Source organism: Ambystoma mexicanum, chromosome 10 (genome assembly GCF_040938575.1).
Source record: "Ambystoma mexicanum isolate Mex_15411 chromosome 10, UKY_AmexF1_1, whole genome shotgun sequence".
In the NCBI taxonomy this organism is placed as follows: domain Eukaryota; kingdom Metazoa; phylum Chordata; class Amphibia; order Caudata; family Ambystomatidae; genus Ambystoma; species Ambystoma mexicanum.
Window position 1 is genome coordinate 1,081,409,940 of NC_090932.1, and position 19,710 is coordinate 1,081,429,649.

Sequence of the window (19,710 nt, forward strand, 5' to 3'; positions counted from 1 at the left end):
TACAGCGGATGTTGGTTTCCGTCGCGGCCAAGGTGAGGTCCATCAAGTCCCTCCTCGGAATGATGTCTTCTTGCATCTACCTCATTCCCATGTGCAGGCTCCGGATGCGCCTGTTGCAGGAGTTCCTGGACGCGCGCTGGATCCAAACGACGGGCGGCTTCGAGGAGAGGATCACACTCGACGAGAGTTTCCGCCGAGCGGTCCGGTGGTGGGGCAACCGCGCGCATCTGACGGCGGGCATGGACTTCCAGACCCCAGACCACCAGGAGACTGTGACCACGGATGCCTCCCTGGAAGGGTGGGGAGCGCACACCGAAAATCTGCACGCGAGAGGCCTTTGGCTCCCGACGGAGAAGTCCCTCCATATCAACGTCCTGGAGCTCCGTGCAGTGTTCTGGGCCCTCAGGTCCTTCCTTCCGTCCCTCAAGGGCAAGGTGGTGAGGATCTTCACCGACAACACCACCACCATGTTTTACATCAGGAAACAGGGCGGAACCAGGTCCCCAGCGCTGTCCAAGGAGGCGCAGGACCTGTGGCATTGGGCCGTCGCCCAAAGGATGTTTCTGGTGCCGTTTCATCTGGCAGGGATAAAAAACACCATCGCCGACTCACTCAGCAGGGAGCTGCGCTCGTGCCACGAGTGGGAACTACGGCAGGATCTAGTGGATCTCCTCTTCCGACGGTGGGGCACACCCCAGATCGACCTGTTCGCGACGGCGACGAACTCCAAGTGCCGGAGGTTCGCCAGCAGGTTTCCCCAGGCGAGGAGCATGGGCGATGCTTTCTCGTTCCCCTGGGAGGGCCTGTTCATCTACGCGTTCCCTCCTTTGCCACTGCTAATCCGGCTCGTCAACCAGCTCCAGAGGTCACGGTGCAGGATGATCCTCGTCGCACCTGCGTGGCCGAGGCAGATATGGTTCCCGGACCTTCTGGACTTGTCAGCGTCCCCGCCAATCAGGCTGCTGGTGGACGCGGATCTACTCTCCAGGGAAGGAGGCGCCATCCTCCACCACGACCCGAAATCGCTGAACTTGCAGGCCTGGCTCCTGCAGCGCTAGAGTTTGGAGGATACGACATACCGGCCGACTGCAGAGAGGTTCTTGCAAAGGCCAGGGCGTCCTCGACTCTTAAATGCTACGGACACAAATGGAAGAGGTTCTCTGTCTGGTGCCACGCACAGAAGGTTAACCCTCTACGGATTACGGCTCCCCAGGTACTGCCGTACCTGCTGATGCTGGCCAAAGCTGGACTGGCACACGCGTCCATCAAGCTTCATCTTGCTGCGATCTCCCGATACACCAGAACCACGGACCGGACGTCCTTGTGGTCTCATCGTCTGGTGAAAGAGTTCATGAAGGGACTGTTCAGATCGTTCCCGCCGGTGAAGGCTCCGGCCCCGGCGTGGGAGCTCAACGTGGTGCTGACCAAGCTCATGGGACCTCCGTTCGAGCCTCTGCACTCGGCCCCGTTGAAGTTTCTGTCGTGGAAAACAGCGTTTCTTGTGGCCATCACCTCCGCACGACGGGTGGGAGAGATCCAGGCCCTTTCCTGCAAGGCCCCGTACTTGACTTTTCACGACACGAGGGTAGTGCTCAGGACGCACCCCTCCTTCATGCCCAAGGTACCGTCGGACTTCCATCTCAACGAACCCTTGGTGTTGCCTGTGTTCTTCCCGTCGCCGGCTGAGAGGACTTTGCACTCGCTGGATATGGCTAGAGCGCTGAAGTTCTACGTGGACCGCACGAAGTGTTTTCGGAAGACGTCACAACTCTTTGTGAATTTTGGACCTGTCAATCAGGGGAAGGCCCTCTCGAAGGCTTCCATTTCCAGATGGCTCTCCGGCTGTATCATGTACTGTCATCGGTTGGCAAACCGACCGCTGCCTGGCCGTCCGAGAGCCCATTCCACCAGAGCGATCGCAGCTACCACAGCGTTCCTTTCTGGTGTGCCCCTGCTGGACATATGCAGGGCTGCTACGTGTAGGTCGACGCACACCTTCACGAAATTCTACTGCGTCGATCGGGATTCCAGGGAGGAGTCCAGGGTCGGCCAAGCAGTGCTGCGCAACCTGTTCGCCTGAGGTGAGCCTGGTGAGGAGGTAAGATGCTTAATGTTGAGTTTGATGTACTGCTTGATGTTGAGCCTTTGCCACCTCCCGTGGTTGTGCATGTGTGTACTGCTATGTATTCTTTATTCATGAGCATGTGAATCCATGCCAGACCCCATGCTGGAGAAGGAACAAGTTACTTACCTGTAACTGTTGTTCTCCAGCATGGGTCTGGCATGGATTCACATGCGAACCCTCCCGCCTACCCCTCTGCGGCTCTTCACTTGGTCATACTGCCACTTCACGTGCTTCCAAATCTGAAGATGGCTGCCAGAGGCGGTGCTTAGGTAGAGGGCAGTCATTGGCTGTGGTCAGTATGACGCAGAGACCAGTGATTGGTTATTACTACGAAAGACAGATCAGAAACGAAACTGATACTGGTTTTTTCTTTACCGAGGATTCCCAGCCTGACGACGGGGAATATTCATGAGCATGTGAATCCATGCCAGACCCATGCTGGAGAACAACAGTTACAGGTAAGTAACTTGTTCCTACCGTCAAGCGGCCCGTTCGTCGTCGCAGGAAGCTTACAGGGGATGAGGCAAGTCGGGCGGACCCCGCCGTCGTCGCCAAGGAGGACAAGGCGGCAAAGCCTCGTCGAAGCAGGACTGAACCGGCCGTGGGGTCGGGCCCCCACCAAAGCACCCCAGTGGGAGGCCGGCTGGCGAGCTTCGTCAGCGTGTGGGAGTCCATCTCCACCGACCGTTGGGTGCTGGACGCCCTAGCTCAGGGTCACGCGCTCGAGTTCCTAAAGAGGTGTCCGCGCGTCCCCCCTGTGGCCAGGAAAGAACATCACGTCCCTCAACTTCTCTTGGAGGTAAAGGCGATGCTCAAGAAGGGCGCCATCAAGCTCGTCCCAAAGAGGCTTCGGGGCTCTGGAGTTTACTCAAGATACTTCCTCGTGAAGAAGAAGACGGGAGGATGGCGTCCCATCCTGGACCTACGACTGCTGAACAACTACATCAGGCACAGAAGTTCCAGATGGTCACCCTCCAACACGTCCTGGGTCAGCTGGAGGAGGGCGATTTCCTGTCGTCATTGGATTTGGAGGATGCATACTTCCATATTCCCATCCTAAAGGGACACTGAAAGTTTCTCAGGTTCGTGGTCCAAGGGCGTCACTACCAGTTCAGAGCCCTTCCCTTCAGACTGAGGTCGGCACTCGGGGTGTTCACCAAGTGCCTCGCACCGGTGGCGGCGCAGCTGCGCCGAGAGGGGATCCACGTCTACCCCTACCTGGACGACTGGCTCATCCGAGCGAAGACTGAGGAGCTTGCCGTGGAGCACACGGCAAGGACCGTCTAACTTCTCACGGACCTGGGATTCTCCATAAACTACGCCAAGTCCCACCTGGTGCCCGCGCAAGACGCACTGTTTCTGGGAGCGAAGCTCGACAGTGTCGCTTCTGGCCTCTCCGTCAGAGGAAAGGACGAGGGCCATCTTGGGCAAGGTGCAGCGGATGCTGGTTGCGGACGCGGCCAGAGTGAGGTCTATCAAGTCCCTCCTCGGAATGATGTCTTCTTGCATTTACCTCATCCGCCTGTGCAGGCTCCGATGCGCCCGTTGCAGGAGTTCCTGGACGCGCGCTGGATCCAGACGACGGGCAGCTTCGAGGAGAGGATCACACTCGACGAGAGTTTCCGACGAGCGATCCGGTGGTGGGGCACCCGCGCGCATCTGACGGCGGGCATGGACTTCCAGACCCCCGGCCACCAGGAGACAGTGACCACGGATGCCTCCCTGGAAGGGGTGGGGAGCGCACACCGAAAATCTGCACGCAAGAGGCCTTTGGCTCCCGACGGAGAAGTCCCTCCATATCAACGTCCTGGAGCTTCGTGCAGTGTTTTGGGCCCTCGGGTCCTTTCTTCCGTCCCTCAAGGGCAAGGTGGTGAGGATCTTCACCGACAACAACACCACCACCATGTTCTACATCAGGAAACAGGGCGGAACCAGGTCCCCAGCCCTGTCCATGGAGGCGCAGGATCTGTGGCATTGGGCCGTCGCCCATGGGATGTTTCTGGTGCCGTTTCATCTGGGAGGGATAAAAAACACCATCGCTGACTCACTCAGCAGGGAGCTGCGCTCGTGCCACGAGTGGGAACTACGACCGGATCTAGTGGATCACCTCTTCCGACGGTGGGGCACACCCCAGATCGATCTGTTCGCGGCGACGAACTCCAAGTGCCGGAGGTTCGCCAGCAGGTTTCCCCAGCCGAGGAGCATGGGCGATGCTTTCTCGTTCCCCTGGGAGGGCCTGTTTCTATACGCGTTCCCTCCATTGCCATTGCTGATCCGGCTCATCAACCAGCTCAAGAGGTCACGGTGCAAGATGATCCTCGTCGCACCTGCGTGGCCGAGGCAGATCTGGTTCCCGGACCTTCTGGACTTGTCAGCGTCCCCGTCAATCAAGCTGCCAGTGGACGCGGATCTTCTCTCCAGGGAAGGAGGCGCCATCCTCCATCACGACCCAAAGTCGCTGAGCTTGCAGGCCTGGCTCCTGCAGCGTTAGAGTTTGGAGGATACGACATACCGGCTGACTGCAGAGAGGTTCTTGCAAAGGCCAGGGCGTCCTCAACTCTTAAATGCTACAGACACAAATGGAAGAAGTTCTCTGTCTGGTGCCACGCACAGAAGATTAACCCTCTACCGATTACGGCTCCCCAAGTACTGCCGTACCTACTGACGCTGGCCAAAGCTGGACTGGCGCACGCGTCCATCAAGATTGATCTTGCTGCGATCTCCCGATACACCAGAACCACGGGGCAGACGTCTTTGTGGTCTCATCGTCTGATGAAGGAGTTCATGAAGGCACTGTTCAGATCGTTCCCGCCGGTGAAGGCTCTGGCCCCGGCGTGGGAGCTCAGCGTGGTGCTGACCAAGCTCATGGGACCTCCGTTCGAGCCTCTGCACTCGGCTCCGTTGAAGTTCTTGTCGTGGAAAACCGCGTTTCTTGTGGCCATCACCTCCGCACGACGGGTGGGAAAGATCCAGACCCTTTCCTGCAAGGCCCCGTACTTGACTTTTCACAACACGAGGGTAGTGCTCAGGACGCACCCCTCCTTCATGCCCAAGGTGCCGTCGGACTTCCACCTCAACGAACCCTTGGTGTTGCCTGTTTTCTTCCCGTCGCCTTTGTCGCCGGCTGAAAGGACTTTGCACTCGCTGGATGTGGCTAGAGCGCTGAAGTTCTACCTGGACCGCACTAAGTGTTTTCGGAAGACGTCACAACTCTTTGCGAACTTTGGACCTGTCAATCAGGGGAAGGCTCTCTCGAAGGCTTCCATTTCCAGATGGCTCTCTGGCTGTATCATGTACTGTCATCGGTTGGCAAACCGACCGCTGCCTGGCCGTCCGAGAGCCCATTCCACCAGAGCGATCGCAGCTACCACGGCGTTCCTATCTGGTGTGCCCTTGCTGGACATCTGCAGGGCTGCTACGTGGAGGTCGACGCACACCTTCACGAAATTCTACTGAGTCGATCGGGATTCCAGGGAGGAGTCCAGGGTCGGCCAAGCAGTGCTGCGCAACCTGTTCGCCTAAGGTGAGCCTGGTGAGGAGGTAAGAATTGCTTAATGTTGAGTTTGATGTAATGCTTAATGTTGAACCTTTGCCACCTCCTGTGGTTGTGCATGTGTGTACTGCTATGTATTCTTTATTCATGAGCATGTGAATCCATGCCAGACCCCATGCTGGAGAAGGAACAAGTTACTTACCTTTAACTGTTGTTCTCCAGCATGGGTCTGGCATGGATTCACATGCGAACCCTCCCGCCTACCCCTCTGCGGCTCTTCACTTGGTCATACTGCCACTTCACGTGCTACCAAATCTGAAGATGGCTGCCAGAGGCGGGGTTTAGGTATTGGGCAGTCATTGGCTGTGGTCAGTATGACGCAGAGATCAGTGATTGGTTACTACTACGAAAGACAGATCAGAAACGAAACTGATACTGGTTTTTTTCTTTACCGAGGATTCCCAGCCTGACGACGGGGAATATTCATGAGCATGTGAATCCATGCCAGACCCATGCTGGAGAACAACAGTTACAGGTAAGTAACTTGTTCCTTTTCTCACTTTTCTCTCAAAGGCTCAATGTGACTAGTGCCCGTGTTCTCTCTAGACTGGACTACTGTAACAGCCTTCTCCTGATTCTTCCTCTCTGCGACCCCTCCAGCTTATCCGGAATAGGGTGGCAAGACTGCAGCTCTCCTGCACTGAGTCTTCACTGGCTCCCGGTTGCTGCACGGATGACATTAAAATCCCTTTGTATCATCCACAAGGCTGTCTGGGCCCAGGGACCACACTATCTTGAACTTTATCTCACTAAATACTCTCTCTGGACCACTTTGCTTCTCTGACACCAACTCTTTGTGTGTAAAGTGTTTTGCTGAACAGAGGGCAGGGGGGGTCACTCACTCATCTGCAGGCTCCCTCCTTTGGAATAGCCTCCCCCTCCCCTTGCGACTAGAGCAGGATCTTCCCAAATTACGAAAGCTCTTTAAGACTTTCCTCTTTTTCCTCCTCCTTCCTTCTCTCCTCTGCTAATCCCATAGTTGCTGAATCGGCATCCTTGGCCCTTATGCATCTCCGGGGCCTTGACCTCTCACACTGATTCTTCCCAGCTCCTGTCTTTCCACATCACTTTGCATCTGCACACCCTTCGCTCTGGAGACACGCACTTATACCTTCCACGGCCCAGGACATGTAGCACTCCACATTCTAGCACTTCATTCATGGCTCACCCACGGCTTCGGAATCCCCAGCACTTACCCCCTCATAAGCATAGTAGGTTTGTCCCCCTTCTTTTTCCCCCTTCTGCTCTTAAATATTATGTTATAATGTATTTTCCCACTCTCCCTCTGCCATTTGGGTGCTTTGAAACAGTACATTCTTATTGTATAAGAGCCTAACAAACGAGCAATCGATACAATGGTGAGCAGGGTGCTAAACTCTACATCACAGAAGTAGCTGAACACTATAAGCCCTAAAGGTGAGATGTGGAAAAGAAGTGGCTAAGGTATTGGATCCTCACAATTAGCATAATCCTGATTCATGTCATTTTATCTTGGCTAGAGCAATCCAAGAAAGGCATTATTTTGTTTGATTAAACAATTCTTTCAAGTAGACATGTCAATTCCTAATCCTGTGTGCTAATGAGTGGTGGTAACGTCACTAAGCTAGCTGCATGATTTTTAATGATCCACCACAATAGACCAGTTGTGCGTAAGCAGAAAGGCCATGGAATTTCACACTTTGGGTTTGACCAACAGTACATAAGAGAAGGGACACGTCTCATAGTAAGAATGAGGGCTTGGGTATATGGGAAGTGAAGTAGTGGGACTGATGAGGGTGAAATCGATCTATGAATAGGCACAAACCTGCATTAAGATAAAAAAATGTATTTTTGATAATCTTGAATACATAACTACAACCATAATGAAATAAAAGTTATTAATATGGTTTGGAGAGCATATTTCAAGGTTATTAAGCCTGCTAAATGGAATTTGCATAGGACATGACTAGGATGAAACATGAAAATATGAGCAGAGGGCATTGAGTTACTTTGCATGCAATGCACACAGAGTATGCACATTGGAGTATGCACAATGATTCTCATCCAGAGGCTGGAAAAGTGTGAAATGCATTATAATTGGGTGAGGGCTAGGGAGCAGTAGCACTTGATTTTGGGAATACAACTTGCCAAACTGTCTGGAGGTCTGGAAGGACCTGCTGAATGTATTACCAATACACCAGGGCAAAGGAGATTGAAGGCTGGGGGGGGGTATGATCCCTCCACAATGGAGCGATGTACATCAACCTGAAGCAGTGGATCTTTATTAGATATGGGCCTAGTAGAGCCCTGTAGAGAAACTTTGATACCGTGTTGACCTGATAATTGGGACACTGTGAGGCAGGCATGGTATCAAGAGAGACAGACTCCAAAATACCAGTTTGAAAACCTTTTATTATCAAAATTTGTGCGGTTGGTGTAATGCCTACCTGGCTGCAACTCAGGATGGTTTCCTCAACTGATGCTCTTAAGGGCCGTCTATGCCTGCATGTCCAAAACCAAAGTTCGTCTATGTCCAAATCTATACTTGCCTTCACCCTTTCACCAAATGTAATAGGGGCCTTCTTGGAGGAAACATGGTGATTCAAAAAGAAATGGAAACCACAGCTGGTTTCAAGTAGCCCTACCAATTGGTGTAGTTCTGCACAGGGCTCTTGCAGGAAGTCAATAGAGTTCACAATGTCTCTGGGTCTGTCGGGGTTCCCTTCCCCAACTCCACGCCTCTCTTCACGAAGTTCAACAATGTCTTTAGCGCGCCTAATAGGATTCTCCTCCCAAGCTTAGGCCCCTCCTCATGAAGTTCAACAATGTCTCTTATGGGCCTCTTTGGGTTCCCTTCCCCAAGCCTAGGCCCCTCTTTAAACAGTTCAACAAACACGTTCCTCATGTCAGGATGCACCTTTCACTGCAGTTCTTTCATGGGGGTAGTATCGGAGACAGAGAGTTCTTTGCTCCTCGAAGCTGCATCCACTCTGACCTCTCTCCTTATTTGCAGATGCCTTTTCTTCACTCTGTCCATTTCCACTTTGCTTCCTGCACAGCTTCTTTTTCTATTGTGGACACTTGCACCTTTCTATACCTCTTGCACGCTTCTTACTTTTCACTGTGCCCTCTTGCAACTTCATTTTCCCATGTACGTGCCTCTTGCACTTTCTGCATTTATTTCGGGTCGATTGCACCCATTTTCTCCCTTTTGGGTTGCTTGCACCTCTCTTGGTTGTCTTGCCTTCTGTGTCTCTTTGCTGTCTTTCTCAGTTTCTGGTCACTTGCACCATTTTCCTTACTTTTTGGGTCGCTTGCACCCACTCTTGGCTGTTCTCCATGCCACCAGTGCACTTGCTCTGTCTCTTTATTTCTGCACCCTTTTCTGTTACTCTGCTTTGCTTTCTTCCTGCTTTTGCTTGCCTCGCTTTTTCCAAATTTCGCTCACCAGCTGTTCGCTTTTCTCAACGCTCCCGCTCCAGCCACCCGCATGCTATAGAGTTTCTTTCTGGCTCACAAACTCACCAATAGTAGCGCAGAGCTTGCAAGCAGGTCAGTGGGTTTTTTTTTTGGATCAATGCCAGGGTCTCATCACTTGCCCCTCAGCCACCTCTGGCACTGCCACACATCCCAGGGTAACGAACACTGGTCTGAACAAGGCCAACAGACTGCCTTCTGTCCTGATCCGGCTTCCTGGAGACATGGCTCCCTCACTACGCTGCAGCCCCTCAAACACACCGGTCAGCGTCTCGGCATCCCGCGCCCCACCGGTCCTTCTGGGCTCTTTTTCTTGCAGCCTTCTGCTCCTTGGCTCCTCTGGTCCAGTCAGCATCCCCAGCTCACTCCCTGATTCGGACAGAACCACCCTTTTTCCTTTTTACACTGCAGGTGAGTCAATTGGAGTCAGGTGTGCACAGTGGGGGGGGGGGGGGGGCCCTGACCTTGCCTGACTCGATTAGTGGGACAATTCAGAGGTATTAGATGGCATGCCTCACTTTGTATCCATGTGGTGTTTCTATGGGTAATCCTCGTTGCTCCTGATGTCCTCGTCCCAGTGCTTGCTAGAAATGGGGAGGGGAGTTGGTTCTGATAATAAATGGGTGACGCCTCTAATCTTCCCTTTCTTGCCTCAGGATTATAGTGATGTGCATGATATTGAATGAGCAATGTTTCTAACCTCTTGTGATTGGGAGTATTGGGGTAGTTGTAATGAATGGGAGTATGTTCCAGTTTCCCTAGTCTTGGTCTTATCGGAGGAAGACACCCCGGGAAGGAGAAAGTTGGATTACAGAGTACCCTCTAGGTTTTGAGGGAAGAAAGAAAAGGTTAGTGTCATGTTACAGAAAAAGGTTTGGATTACCTTTTTAGATTTGGGTTTCTCTATTGTTCTTCCTTTTGAGGGAAAGTCAAAGACTGGGTCTGGATGACCATATCCCATGAAAGTAGAGGTAGGGTAGGATGGATTGCGAGAAGGTATGGGTACCATGTCTTCAGTCCCCATGGCCCTCCCTTGGCCACCTAAACAAAGGATCGTCCGGGATTATTTATGAGAACGCACTTGGGTTTCTCACAACACCCATTGATGAGAGTGTGCACCTATGGCTCGGCTGTGACCCACCCCCCTCGCCCCCCCCTCCTCCCCCTAAACTGTAATGGCCATGGTACGTGTGAGCATGAATTGTCTGGTCGAGATTGGTCAGAAACTTCAATAAGTTAGAGAGGCCCTACAGTGCCACCATTCCGAAAAATCCAGTCCTTTACATAACTAGATAAAACCATCCATGGCACAATAAAATGAATATTTCTTCTTTTTTTAATAACATTTTTGAAACATCCACCCACACTACTGCAAGTTAGTTACATCACACATCATAAGATACCATTTTTGTTTGCTTGTTGTGTTTGCAAGAAATAGTTCTCTATGAATTACAGGGGGAGTGTCTTCAGGTTTGACTTCACTGGAAACCATAGTAAGTGGATACGTCCCAACTCGGTTCTAACTTTCGGAAGTTACCCAACACACTGTAAGATAGGATGTCTTGTTGCCAGCTGTTGTGATGACTGTATAAATATACAATGCAGAATGAGGGTAAAAACCGAATTGACCGTTTTGAAACAGAAACCCACCTAGATCGAGATGGCGAACTCTAGACCTCCAGGGACGCGACCTTAATATAGATAATTTGGAAACGATTCTTCTAAACCATCCTGTCTCAGCCTGGAAACGGCGGTTTCATCGGGTTACTTCCTTAACACTCTGCCAAAAGTTTGCCTCTTTTATTATTTGACAGTATGCGCAAGCACAACCCCCAGCCTCAGGCAGGGGTGCTGAGGGGGCGGGGGTGTAATAAGCCTGTGGTGAGAGATTGAGCAGAAGGAGTTAGTTGGTGCGTAGAGAACAAACAAATATGGCAGTACGACGAGCACCTCATTATGTTGATCTCTGCAACTTTGGTGGCTTCTACACCGAGCACAAATGGCCATGGATTAGGCATAACCTGAGATGAGGGGGCGCCATTTTCATATGCAGAAATGGCCTTTCCCTTCATCTGCTGGTGGTCTGCAGCAGGGCTCAATAGCTTGTAAGGTAACTCATGGGGTTAATCCCTCTGCTGCAAAGTTGGGTGTAACCTACAGGCTTGAGTTTCGGCAATGCTGAATACGTGTATAGTGCAGCTGATTGACAACAGTTGACAAACTCCATGCCAGATTTCAATGCATATAAGTTTAGAAAGCTGGTAATATGCTGGCCTTCAGAGCTTGCTAAATTAATTATAATTTAGAATTCTGTGCCTAAAAAATAATCTCGTGCAAAAACTATATTATTCAGTAGATCGTAAATGTATTATTCATTATAGAAGTCAAGTCTGGAATGTACGGCGTTTTATGTAAAATCTTTACTTGTATTGTGGTTTAATGTTATAGAAAAAAATTGTCCATGGGCCATGTCCTTTCAAGCCTTAGGGTGAGCTGGGTGACTGGAGGGGAGTGATTAGGGTAAAGCCACTGTCTCCTTACAAGGGCCCCCAGATACTGTGATATTGGAAAATCGCACTTTTGTCAGTGTACCTGGTGTGCTAGGGCAAAGATGTGGGGGTGGGAGGGGTAATGAAAAGGGGATACGCGGGGGGGGGGGGGTGCAGATATGCCACTTGCAATCCGCTGACTCTTGGTTTCTCCTCAGGGTGGCAGAGATACTGGCAGTAATGTGGATGATGCGCTGGCCAAGAAGGATGCTCAGGTACGTGCGCACAGGGCATCGGATCTTACCTTTTCCTTGAGCTGTTTCACTGTCCAGTTCTTTCTCCCTCATTTGCTGTGCGTTTCTTTTTCTTAAGCAGCAACATCTTAAAGTCTCTACTATGGACTTCAAATGTGTTTTCATATTAAATGTAATGTGGGCCTCTTGCATTTTTACATTGCACCATTCTGTGATCTGGTGACCTGGTTCGTGAACCTGAGTTTGGGTGGCGGCTTGCTCTAACCATGCCCAGTCTGAAATGGCGCAATCCTCGCCCTTCCTGCCACGAAGCATTTCCTTAGCCATCAGAATCACATACCCCAATAGACAGGCTGGTATCTGGTAAAGTCAGGAGCTTTGTGGACAAGTCCTGCTTGTGAAAGGCTGATGGGCCTTCGGAAAACGATTGTTACCATATATAGTGTGTACCTGGCACAGCCCAACTCTTTGTGCATAAATGACCCTTTGTACTAGTACTACCACTGCCCACCATTACCTTGCTAAAGCCGAACACCAGCACGTGGACGCTTTGTATTTCTGATTGTGAGTTTCCATTCATTAATTCCACCAACCCATTAATATGTGGATGCCGAACTATTTTATTCCATGTTTTCCTGACGGGGATGTGTTGTTCACTTCGCACAGCCCTTAGTTTAGTTTATTATTTATAGAGCGCCCCATACCCTGGGGCATCAGGGCGCAACAGACAAGAAAATGCTCAACTTAGTTACAAGTACATAATAAGTGGGAAAATACGGACATCATCAATGTTACAATAATCAGATATATACACATGTACACAGGATCAGGTCAAGGAACAGTGAAGTAGCAGGGTACCTGTGTCCTGGATAGTCATGGGGTTGTGATATACAGTTGTCAGGGGTAGTGCATCTAGGGGTTATGCCAGTTGTAGTAGTTAGATGTCATTAGCTCTCAGCCACCCAATCGGGGTCTGTCTGAAGTTAGTGAAGGGCTGAGGTTCTCCGATGCCTTGGGGGAGAAAGTTCCAGAGCTGCGCAGCCTTGACTGGCAAGCTATGACCTCCTATAGTGGAGTTTGCTTCGTCAGGTGTCAACATTAACCACCATTTATCTTAGAACTTGCCTGGTAAATGTACACAACCTTACTTGTTGGGAAGAAGCAAAGCACATTCCAAGAGCTTCACCTGTGTGCGCTCATGTCTGAACTGAATGCGTCACAGGGAGATCCTGTTTACTCAATGCCACAGAAGAAATGGCCATATTGTGACCGTGCCTCGCAAGCGGAATGATTTAGAAATGCAAGTGTCACGCAACTAATCTCTGTTTGCTAACATGCGGTTATGGAATTTGCCACTTGCAATGCCATGTGCCCCTTTTGTGCATCTTCTAGGGAATCCTTGCAAGGTGTCCTTTTCATGTGCCCCATGTATGATGATAAAAGGAGAAGGGACCTAAAGGCCTGTCTGAAGAATATGGGGCGGGGGGAGGGGAGGGGGAAACGCATGATGGAATAAAGGTGTACGAACGCAGGATGTAGCAGAACAGCTATGCAAAAGTGGTAAATCAATAGATGCCTTTTTTCCTGTCTACTTTTTAGGAAGTGCATTGAGAAGACGAGCATTTTCTTTTTTAATTGTAGTTGTATAATGCGAGGATCCTAGTTTGATTTGAACCGTTTTACTGTAATTCATTGTTTTCTGCATATAGATGTGTATTTTAATATGTGCTAGGGTATTGGGGATAGTTTTAGTTAAATTGTAATTGATTTGTATATTCAACTACAAACAGTACTTCTGAATGTGTATATAACTTTCATGACATTTATTATTCTTTTTTGCTAATTGTATTTCGCGATATAACTTTTATGACAATTTTTGCCAAATAAGATTGATAACTAATATCAAGTGCTGCTTAGCAAACATTCTCAACACCCAAGCTGAGAGCAAAGTTTGTGGAAAAAAAAAAATCCATTTTGTTTGAGTCTCACCTCACCGTTTCTCCTATGTTCTTGAAATGCATAAATAACAAAGTGCAATTCTACCAACTCAGTGTTAACATTCCTGCAACGTCTAGCCACACTGGATTTTGCATTAAGAAAAAAAGTCCTTTTACTGTGATTAGCACCACGCAACTACCATTTACACGGGTCTCTAGGCCCTCCTTAAACAATCTCTCTGCTTAGTTTGGTAAAATGTCTGTAAGCAAACCGAGGTCCGTTATCTTGTAGCATTTCCCATGTTGGGTTACATTTGTAGTAGTATTGGTCAATATTTCAAGATTGTTGTGTTCGCGATTACTGGACCATACATTTGCACACATACTGCGGTGCCACACTCTATCCCGTCGTCGTCCTGGTTTTTTCTCTGGATATATTTAGCATTTTTCCTCCGACACATTATGACACCATTTTAACTATCATTATTTCTGTAATTTGATCAGAGCCTGAATCTATAGCATAGTTATGTGTGTTATAAATGTGAATAAGTTTGGAGAATGGAAATTCTTTTGTTCATTGGCTGAGGCTGAAACCAAGTAACATGTTTGCGTACCTGTTTGCTTGCAGTGGTGTTTGGTGGGGAAGTCAGTGAATCGCGAGTCACATCCTCGCTGTCAGGTCTCTGTCCCTGGTTCCTCCTTTCACTCAGGACTTGGGTGTCTGGTTTCCCACACGCCGGGAAGCCCTGTCTGCAATGTTTCATCCATCCTTCGTTCAGGTGGCTTTCTACCTGTTCTCTGGGCTCAGTAACGTTCTGCGGGCTCTCTGCCCACCATACCTCCAAGGTGGTCCTGCCTCCAAGTTGCTGTGAGTGATGACGTCCCTCCTATGCACTCTAATGCAGATGGCCTTGCTCCAGTGACGGATTGGCTTTCGCCTCTCCTGCTTGGGCCTGAGCCTTTTCAGTTCCTTCCTGTAACGTGAGCAAGGACATCATTGATCCTGGCCTTCAGGTAGGGCATCACCAAAACTGAGTCTGCAACAAAGCCAAACCCATTTAAAATGCCTTTATCTTATGACCAGTTTCTACTGCTATATACCCCCAGTGATATCCCGCCTGCCCTGTACCCTAGTGATATTGAATAACGGGCTCACGTCCCTAGTGCCAAAAGGGGTTGCTTCCCCTTGGGGAGAAGGGACAAATTCCCTGGATTCGTCATAATAGTCTAATGTATGACTCAATTTTAGCAATGGGCATTGAAAAATCACATGGTCTACATCCTGCAAAGAGGGGTTTGCAAAATCAGATGCATACTATGTTCCCCTTGTGCGTCTCCTGTTTTGTAAATGGAATGGTGTGTTGCATCTGAAGTAAATGTGTTTCGAAATGGTTCCCAACAATCTAATCAAAAAATCATTATGCACATCTAAGACTCGAAGCCTGCTACACTGCGTCGAAGCCCTGGTCTTGAAGGATGTTGGTATGTAGACTGGTTATGAAGAGGGAGACCTAAATGAGGCCCTCAGTAGGTGGTTATGCATTCAATGTCAATGTGTAATAATAAATTCGAACTACTTTTCTCGAATATGTATTTCCCACAAGCAACATGTACTTTGTCCATGTCCACCCTACTCCCGGTACAAACCCTGTGCTCGCCCCACCCTGCTCCCACCACTATTCCAGTGCTCCCGCCCATTCTTCTCCCACCACAGTCCCAGAACACAATCATACACGCATCGATACACACATATTTAAACTTGCCTTCTGCAGGGGCCAGTGTGTGGTTGCTAAAATGCCCCGCTCCAGGTTGCTACTCCTGTATGTGCGAGGAGGCGCAGGAGCACCCCCTCGCACATACAAGCAGTGCCCCAGCCAGCATTTCCAATGAGCTATGCAAGGCTGGCGAAGCAAAACGCCCCCAGTGTTGCATGGCTCAGTGATCATGTGCAGGTGGGGAACTGAACTGTCAAAGGCAAACAGTTTTTCCCTTTGACAGTTCAGCCAGCCCAGGAGACCTCAGCTGGAAAAAGCAGCTGAGGGAGTGCTTAGTGTTTCACTGGGCTGGCTCCTTGGCTCCTCCATAATGGGTGAGGGGGGGGCCAGTGGGTGGACGCCCCCTCACCCATTATGGACATAGGCATCCCTCCATGAAGTTACGCAGCCAATCCCTCCATGAAGTTACGCAGCCACTTGGATATATTGCTGGCAGCCATGAAGAACATGCTTATGACTCACACAGAGGACTGACGCACGTAAGCGTTTGCCATGCGGAAACCGCAAAATGCACAAGAATACATAGGAACGGCTTGCTGACGCTTGAGCACAACTAACATGGGTGACTATGTAAATCAAGATGGAAGCCACACGTACATTCGAGTGAATGAAGGAAGCAGAAAGTATTTGAAGGTATAGAGAAAGGCTGGCAGTCTGATCCTGCTGAAGCATGCAAACCAGGCTTCCAATGTAGCCACTGTGCACAGTCTTGTCAAGGACGCCGGGAGAAGGAAAGGTCTGAGCTAACGAAAGAGATGGAACAGCTGCAGAGAATGCAAGCTGAAAATTCTCATAATTGCAAGCAGGAGAGATCCATTTTCTGGTCCCTACACATGTGACCTGAACCCTAAAGAACGGGCCTATTAATTCGAGCCATACTGAGGTGGCTGTTCCCATTGAACTGAAGGCAAGACAATACAAAAGTAATACAGGTCCAAAGCCGAATCTTTGTCTCAAGACCCAGGAGATCAGAGATGGTAACTTGTTGAAAACGTGCAGCACCTTCATGGCCGTTCCCACTATCTTGAATAGTTGCATTTGGCCTGGTAACTTTCCAAGGCTGAGGACCTTTTTTGCCCAATCCCCATTCACCTTCCATGTTACGATCACTTTTTGTTGCACTGCCCAATCACCGCACACTAACCTGTAACTTTTGTATTCGCAACATTTAGAGGTGGTCTCAGGAAGAGCCACCAGATATGCTTCACCCAATTATCAAACTAAACCCTTGTAGAATGTGTATATAGCTTACCTCACTAACCAGTTCCAACCATTGTTAGGTTATCTAAGATGTAACTTCATTTTGTGACGTCCCATACTAACAAAACCAAACCACAGACTTGACGAACACGCGCAAGTGTGGAGAATGCTACATTGTTCATGCTTTAATCCCTGCCATTGAATTTTAATAAAGGCAGTAAAACTTTATCCTATGGCTGGATTTTCCATTTTTGTGTGCAGGTGATTTCCTCTGCCCAGTTCCTCTTGCGTGGGGAGATTGAGAAAGGTTCCCCTGCCTGTAATTCAGATCTGTCCAGTGTGACTTGCTAAGGGATTGGTTTAATTTACCTGAAGTTAGGGGTGGTTCTTATGTAATCTTCATCAATTAGTGAGTTTTCAAAATATTTATATACATGTGTTTAAATCGCCACATGTTAACTGCTTGGCAGTTGATTTTGTTGGTGTTTGTGATTGATGCACTTTTAAAATCTGATCCGTTTTTGTAATTCTCTTCGTCTACCTGTCCTAAATGCAATCAAAAGATTTTGTTGCCATCAATATCCCACTGCCCTTGTCCATGCTTTTGGTGACCTCCAGAGAGTCTTTGGCTCTCTAAAGCATGCCATTGTCATGCTGATATATCGATTCATGGTGATGAAGATTGGGAACGGAACAGGTGTTGGATGAATTACATATTTTATAGAACTTCATGGTCAATATCTTTTAAAAAACATTCTCTACACAGTATGTTCATTATCAACTTGATAGCATGAGCACTTGGCTCTTGGACGTAACGGAGACACACAGGAACACTTTTTAATTTTTTCTCTCCAGACCGACTCGCACTAAGTCGGCTGTCTCGAAGTCCATTCCTCAATGGCAAATCTACTCATTTGTTTTTGGAAATCCACACTTTATCTTTGAATGCATGGGCTCCAAACATGATGAGGTTAGGGCTTTCGAGATGCAGTTTGGTGACCCATGCACACAAGAATCTTAAGGATTGTCATTGCCCAGCAGTCGGGAAAGTGATATCATGAGTAGAATGAGATTGGTCTGGATACTCTACAAATACAGGAAAGGTAAAAGAAAAAAAAATGCTAAAATGAGGCTCTCTGGAAAACCACAAGCCTTAACTATGGCAAGTGCAAGTATGAGACTTTAAATGTATTTTGGGACACCACAAACCTTTTTTAAAGACTTGATTGACACACAGTGATTATCGAGAAAAGTTAATTTACTTTTCAAAAGGCAACCCATGACATTCATGAATTCAGCGCAAGATAAGGAATTCACAAGCAAATAGTAGTTTTCCAAAAGTAAGCATTGAATCCATTCTGTTATGCACCTTTTTAAGGCAAGTGAGAAATGCACTTTAAAAAAAAAAAATCTACTCATTCAATTTGGCTAAAGAATGACACTGTATGGAACCTACAACAAGGCACTTAAGTTAACCAAGGCACAGGCACATGTGGTGCTACATTGATTATGGATCATAACCAGTGGTCGAAGTGGGTGGGAGCGGTCGGGAGCGGTGCTTCTCTGCTTCTTTCAATTAACTTTTACTGTTCATATACTTATTTTAAAAAGAAACAGTTCCGGAACGGTTTCGTGTAGGGAGAAGTTGAAACTTGCACTTTCAGTGCACTGCACAGGACGTTTCCTTAAAGAGCAGGCACATGTGTTTTGGGTTTTTTATTGTGCATGGGAGGGACCGCAGCTCTGACGTCTGTGCGGAGCAGTGCAGGCCAGTAGGGAACATTGCTCCACTACTTCTTTTCGCACACTTCGACCACTGATCATAACTCAATGCAAGAGTGTTTAAGACCGCTATATGAAGACGCATTACATTTTACATCTTAGATTGGGAGCCCATTCTAGAGTTGCAGATCTACAAGTGTGTGTTATAAATCAATCACATTCTTTGCTTATAAATTCATGTTTAACAGTATTGCATTTGATGATTCCTGTGTTTATCAAACGTCTGATTAGCACACCCATCCAGTGTTCCCCAAACAGTTTTTTTTTTTTTCTGAGCAAGTGATTTCTGACCAGTCCTATAGCTTAACATCCTATGAGACCTGGGTATGGAAGGCAATGCAGAAGGCGTTGAGCAATTGTGAAGGCATCAAGCAAGACACAGACAACAGTTTCAAGGTTCAAACAAGACACCTTTATTTACTTAAATGTCAAGATGTTGTAAGGCCTAACTTTGCCCTTTGCTAACATGGGATTTCCTTACCTAAAGAAATGAAGGCTATTCTGAGTCAGTAAGTTCAACTTAAGTCTGTCTGTGTCCAAAACCTATCATTGCCATCACTACTTAAGCTAAACAATGTGCATGGATGTCAGCAGCAAAAGAAAGTGTTCCAAATAAAGTTCTGAGCTTCTTCCAGCCCTTGGCTAAGTATTCGGCTCTGATTCACAACGTTCATAGCCATTCCAAAAAGGCCTGTGGGGGGGCAGGAGGGGCCGTTGTTCCCTTCCACAAGGCGACAACACAGTTCACAAAGTCTCGGTTTTTCTGTTCCCCAAGGCGTTGGCTCTTCCAGCTTTCAAACTCACTTATCAGTTGAAGTCTCTTCATTCTCAAAACCAGTTCCAGGTCAACTTTATAATCCTTCAGGCTCTTCAATGGTTTGTACAGATTGCTATCTTTGCATTCACTTCAGCAATCTAATTCACAAGTGGAGATTATTTATTTTTACTTTCCTTGGCTTTTCCAGACAGGGTATCGTTGATCTAGGCACAGTTGTCGGACCACACGGTCCACCCATTACAGGTTATGCAACCGATTCCCACCATGTTTCTCTTTCACTGCACCTGTGTTTTGGTTTACATTCACTTTGGATTCTTCTGGAGTCTTTTGGCTTTGCCACAATGTTAACTTCCACACAACT

The 19,710-nt window shown here is 48.5% G+C and overlaps 1 protein-coding gene across 1 annotated transcript in view; it reads left to right on the forward strand.

Annotated features, from left to right (window-relative positions):
• Positions 1–19,710, forward strand: part of ANXA4 (annexin A4) — a 222,912-nt gene that overhangs the window by 124,622 nt on the left and 78,580 nt on the right. The window contains exon 8 of the mRNA XM_069618906.1: positions 11,842–11,898. Coding sequence (XP_069475007.1) covers positions 11,842–11,898 — 57 coding nt within the window. The remainder of the gene's footprint in view (positions 1–11,841; positions 11,899–19,710) is intronic.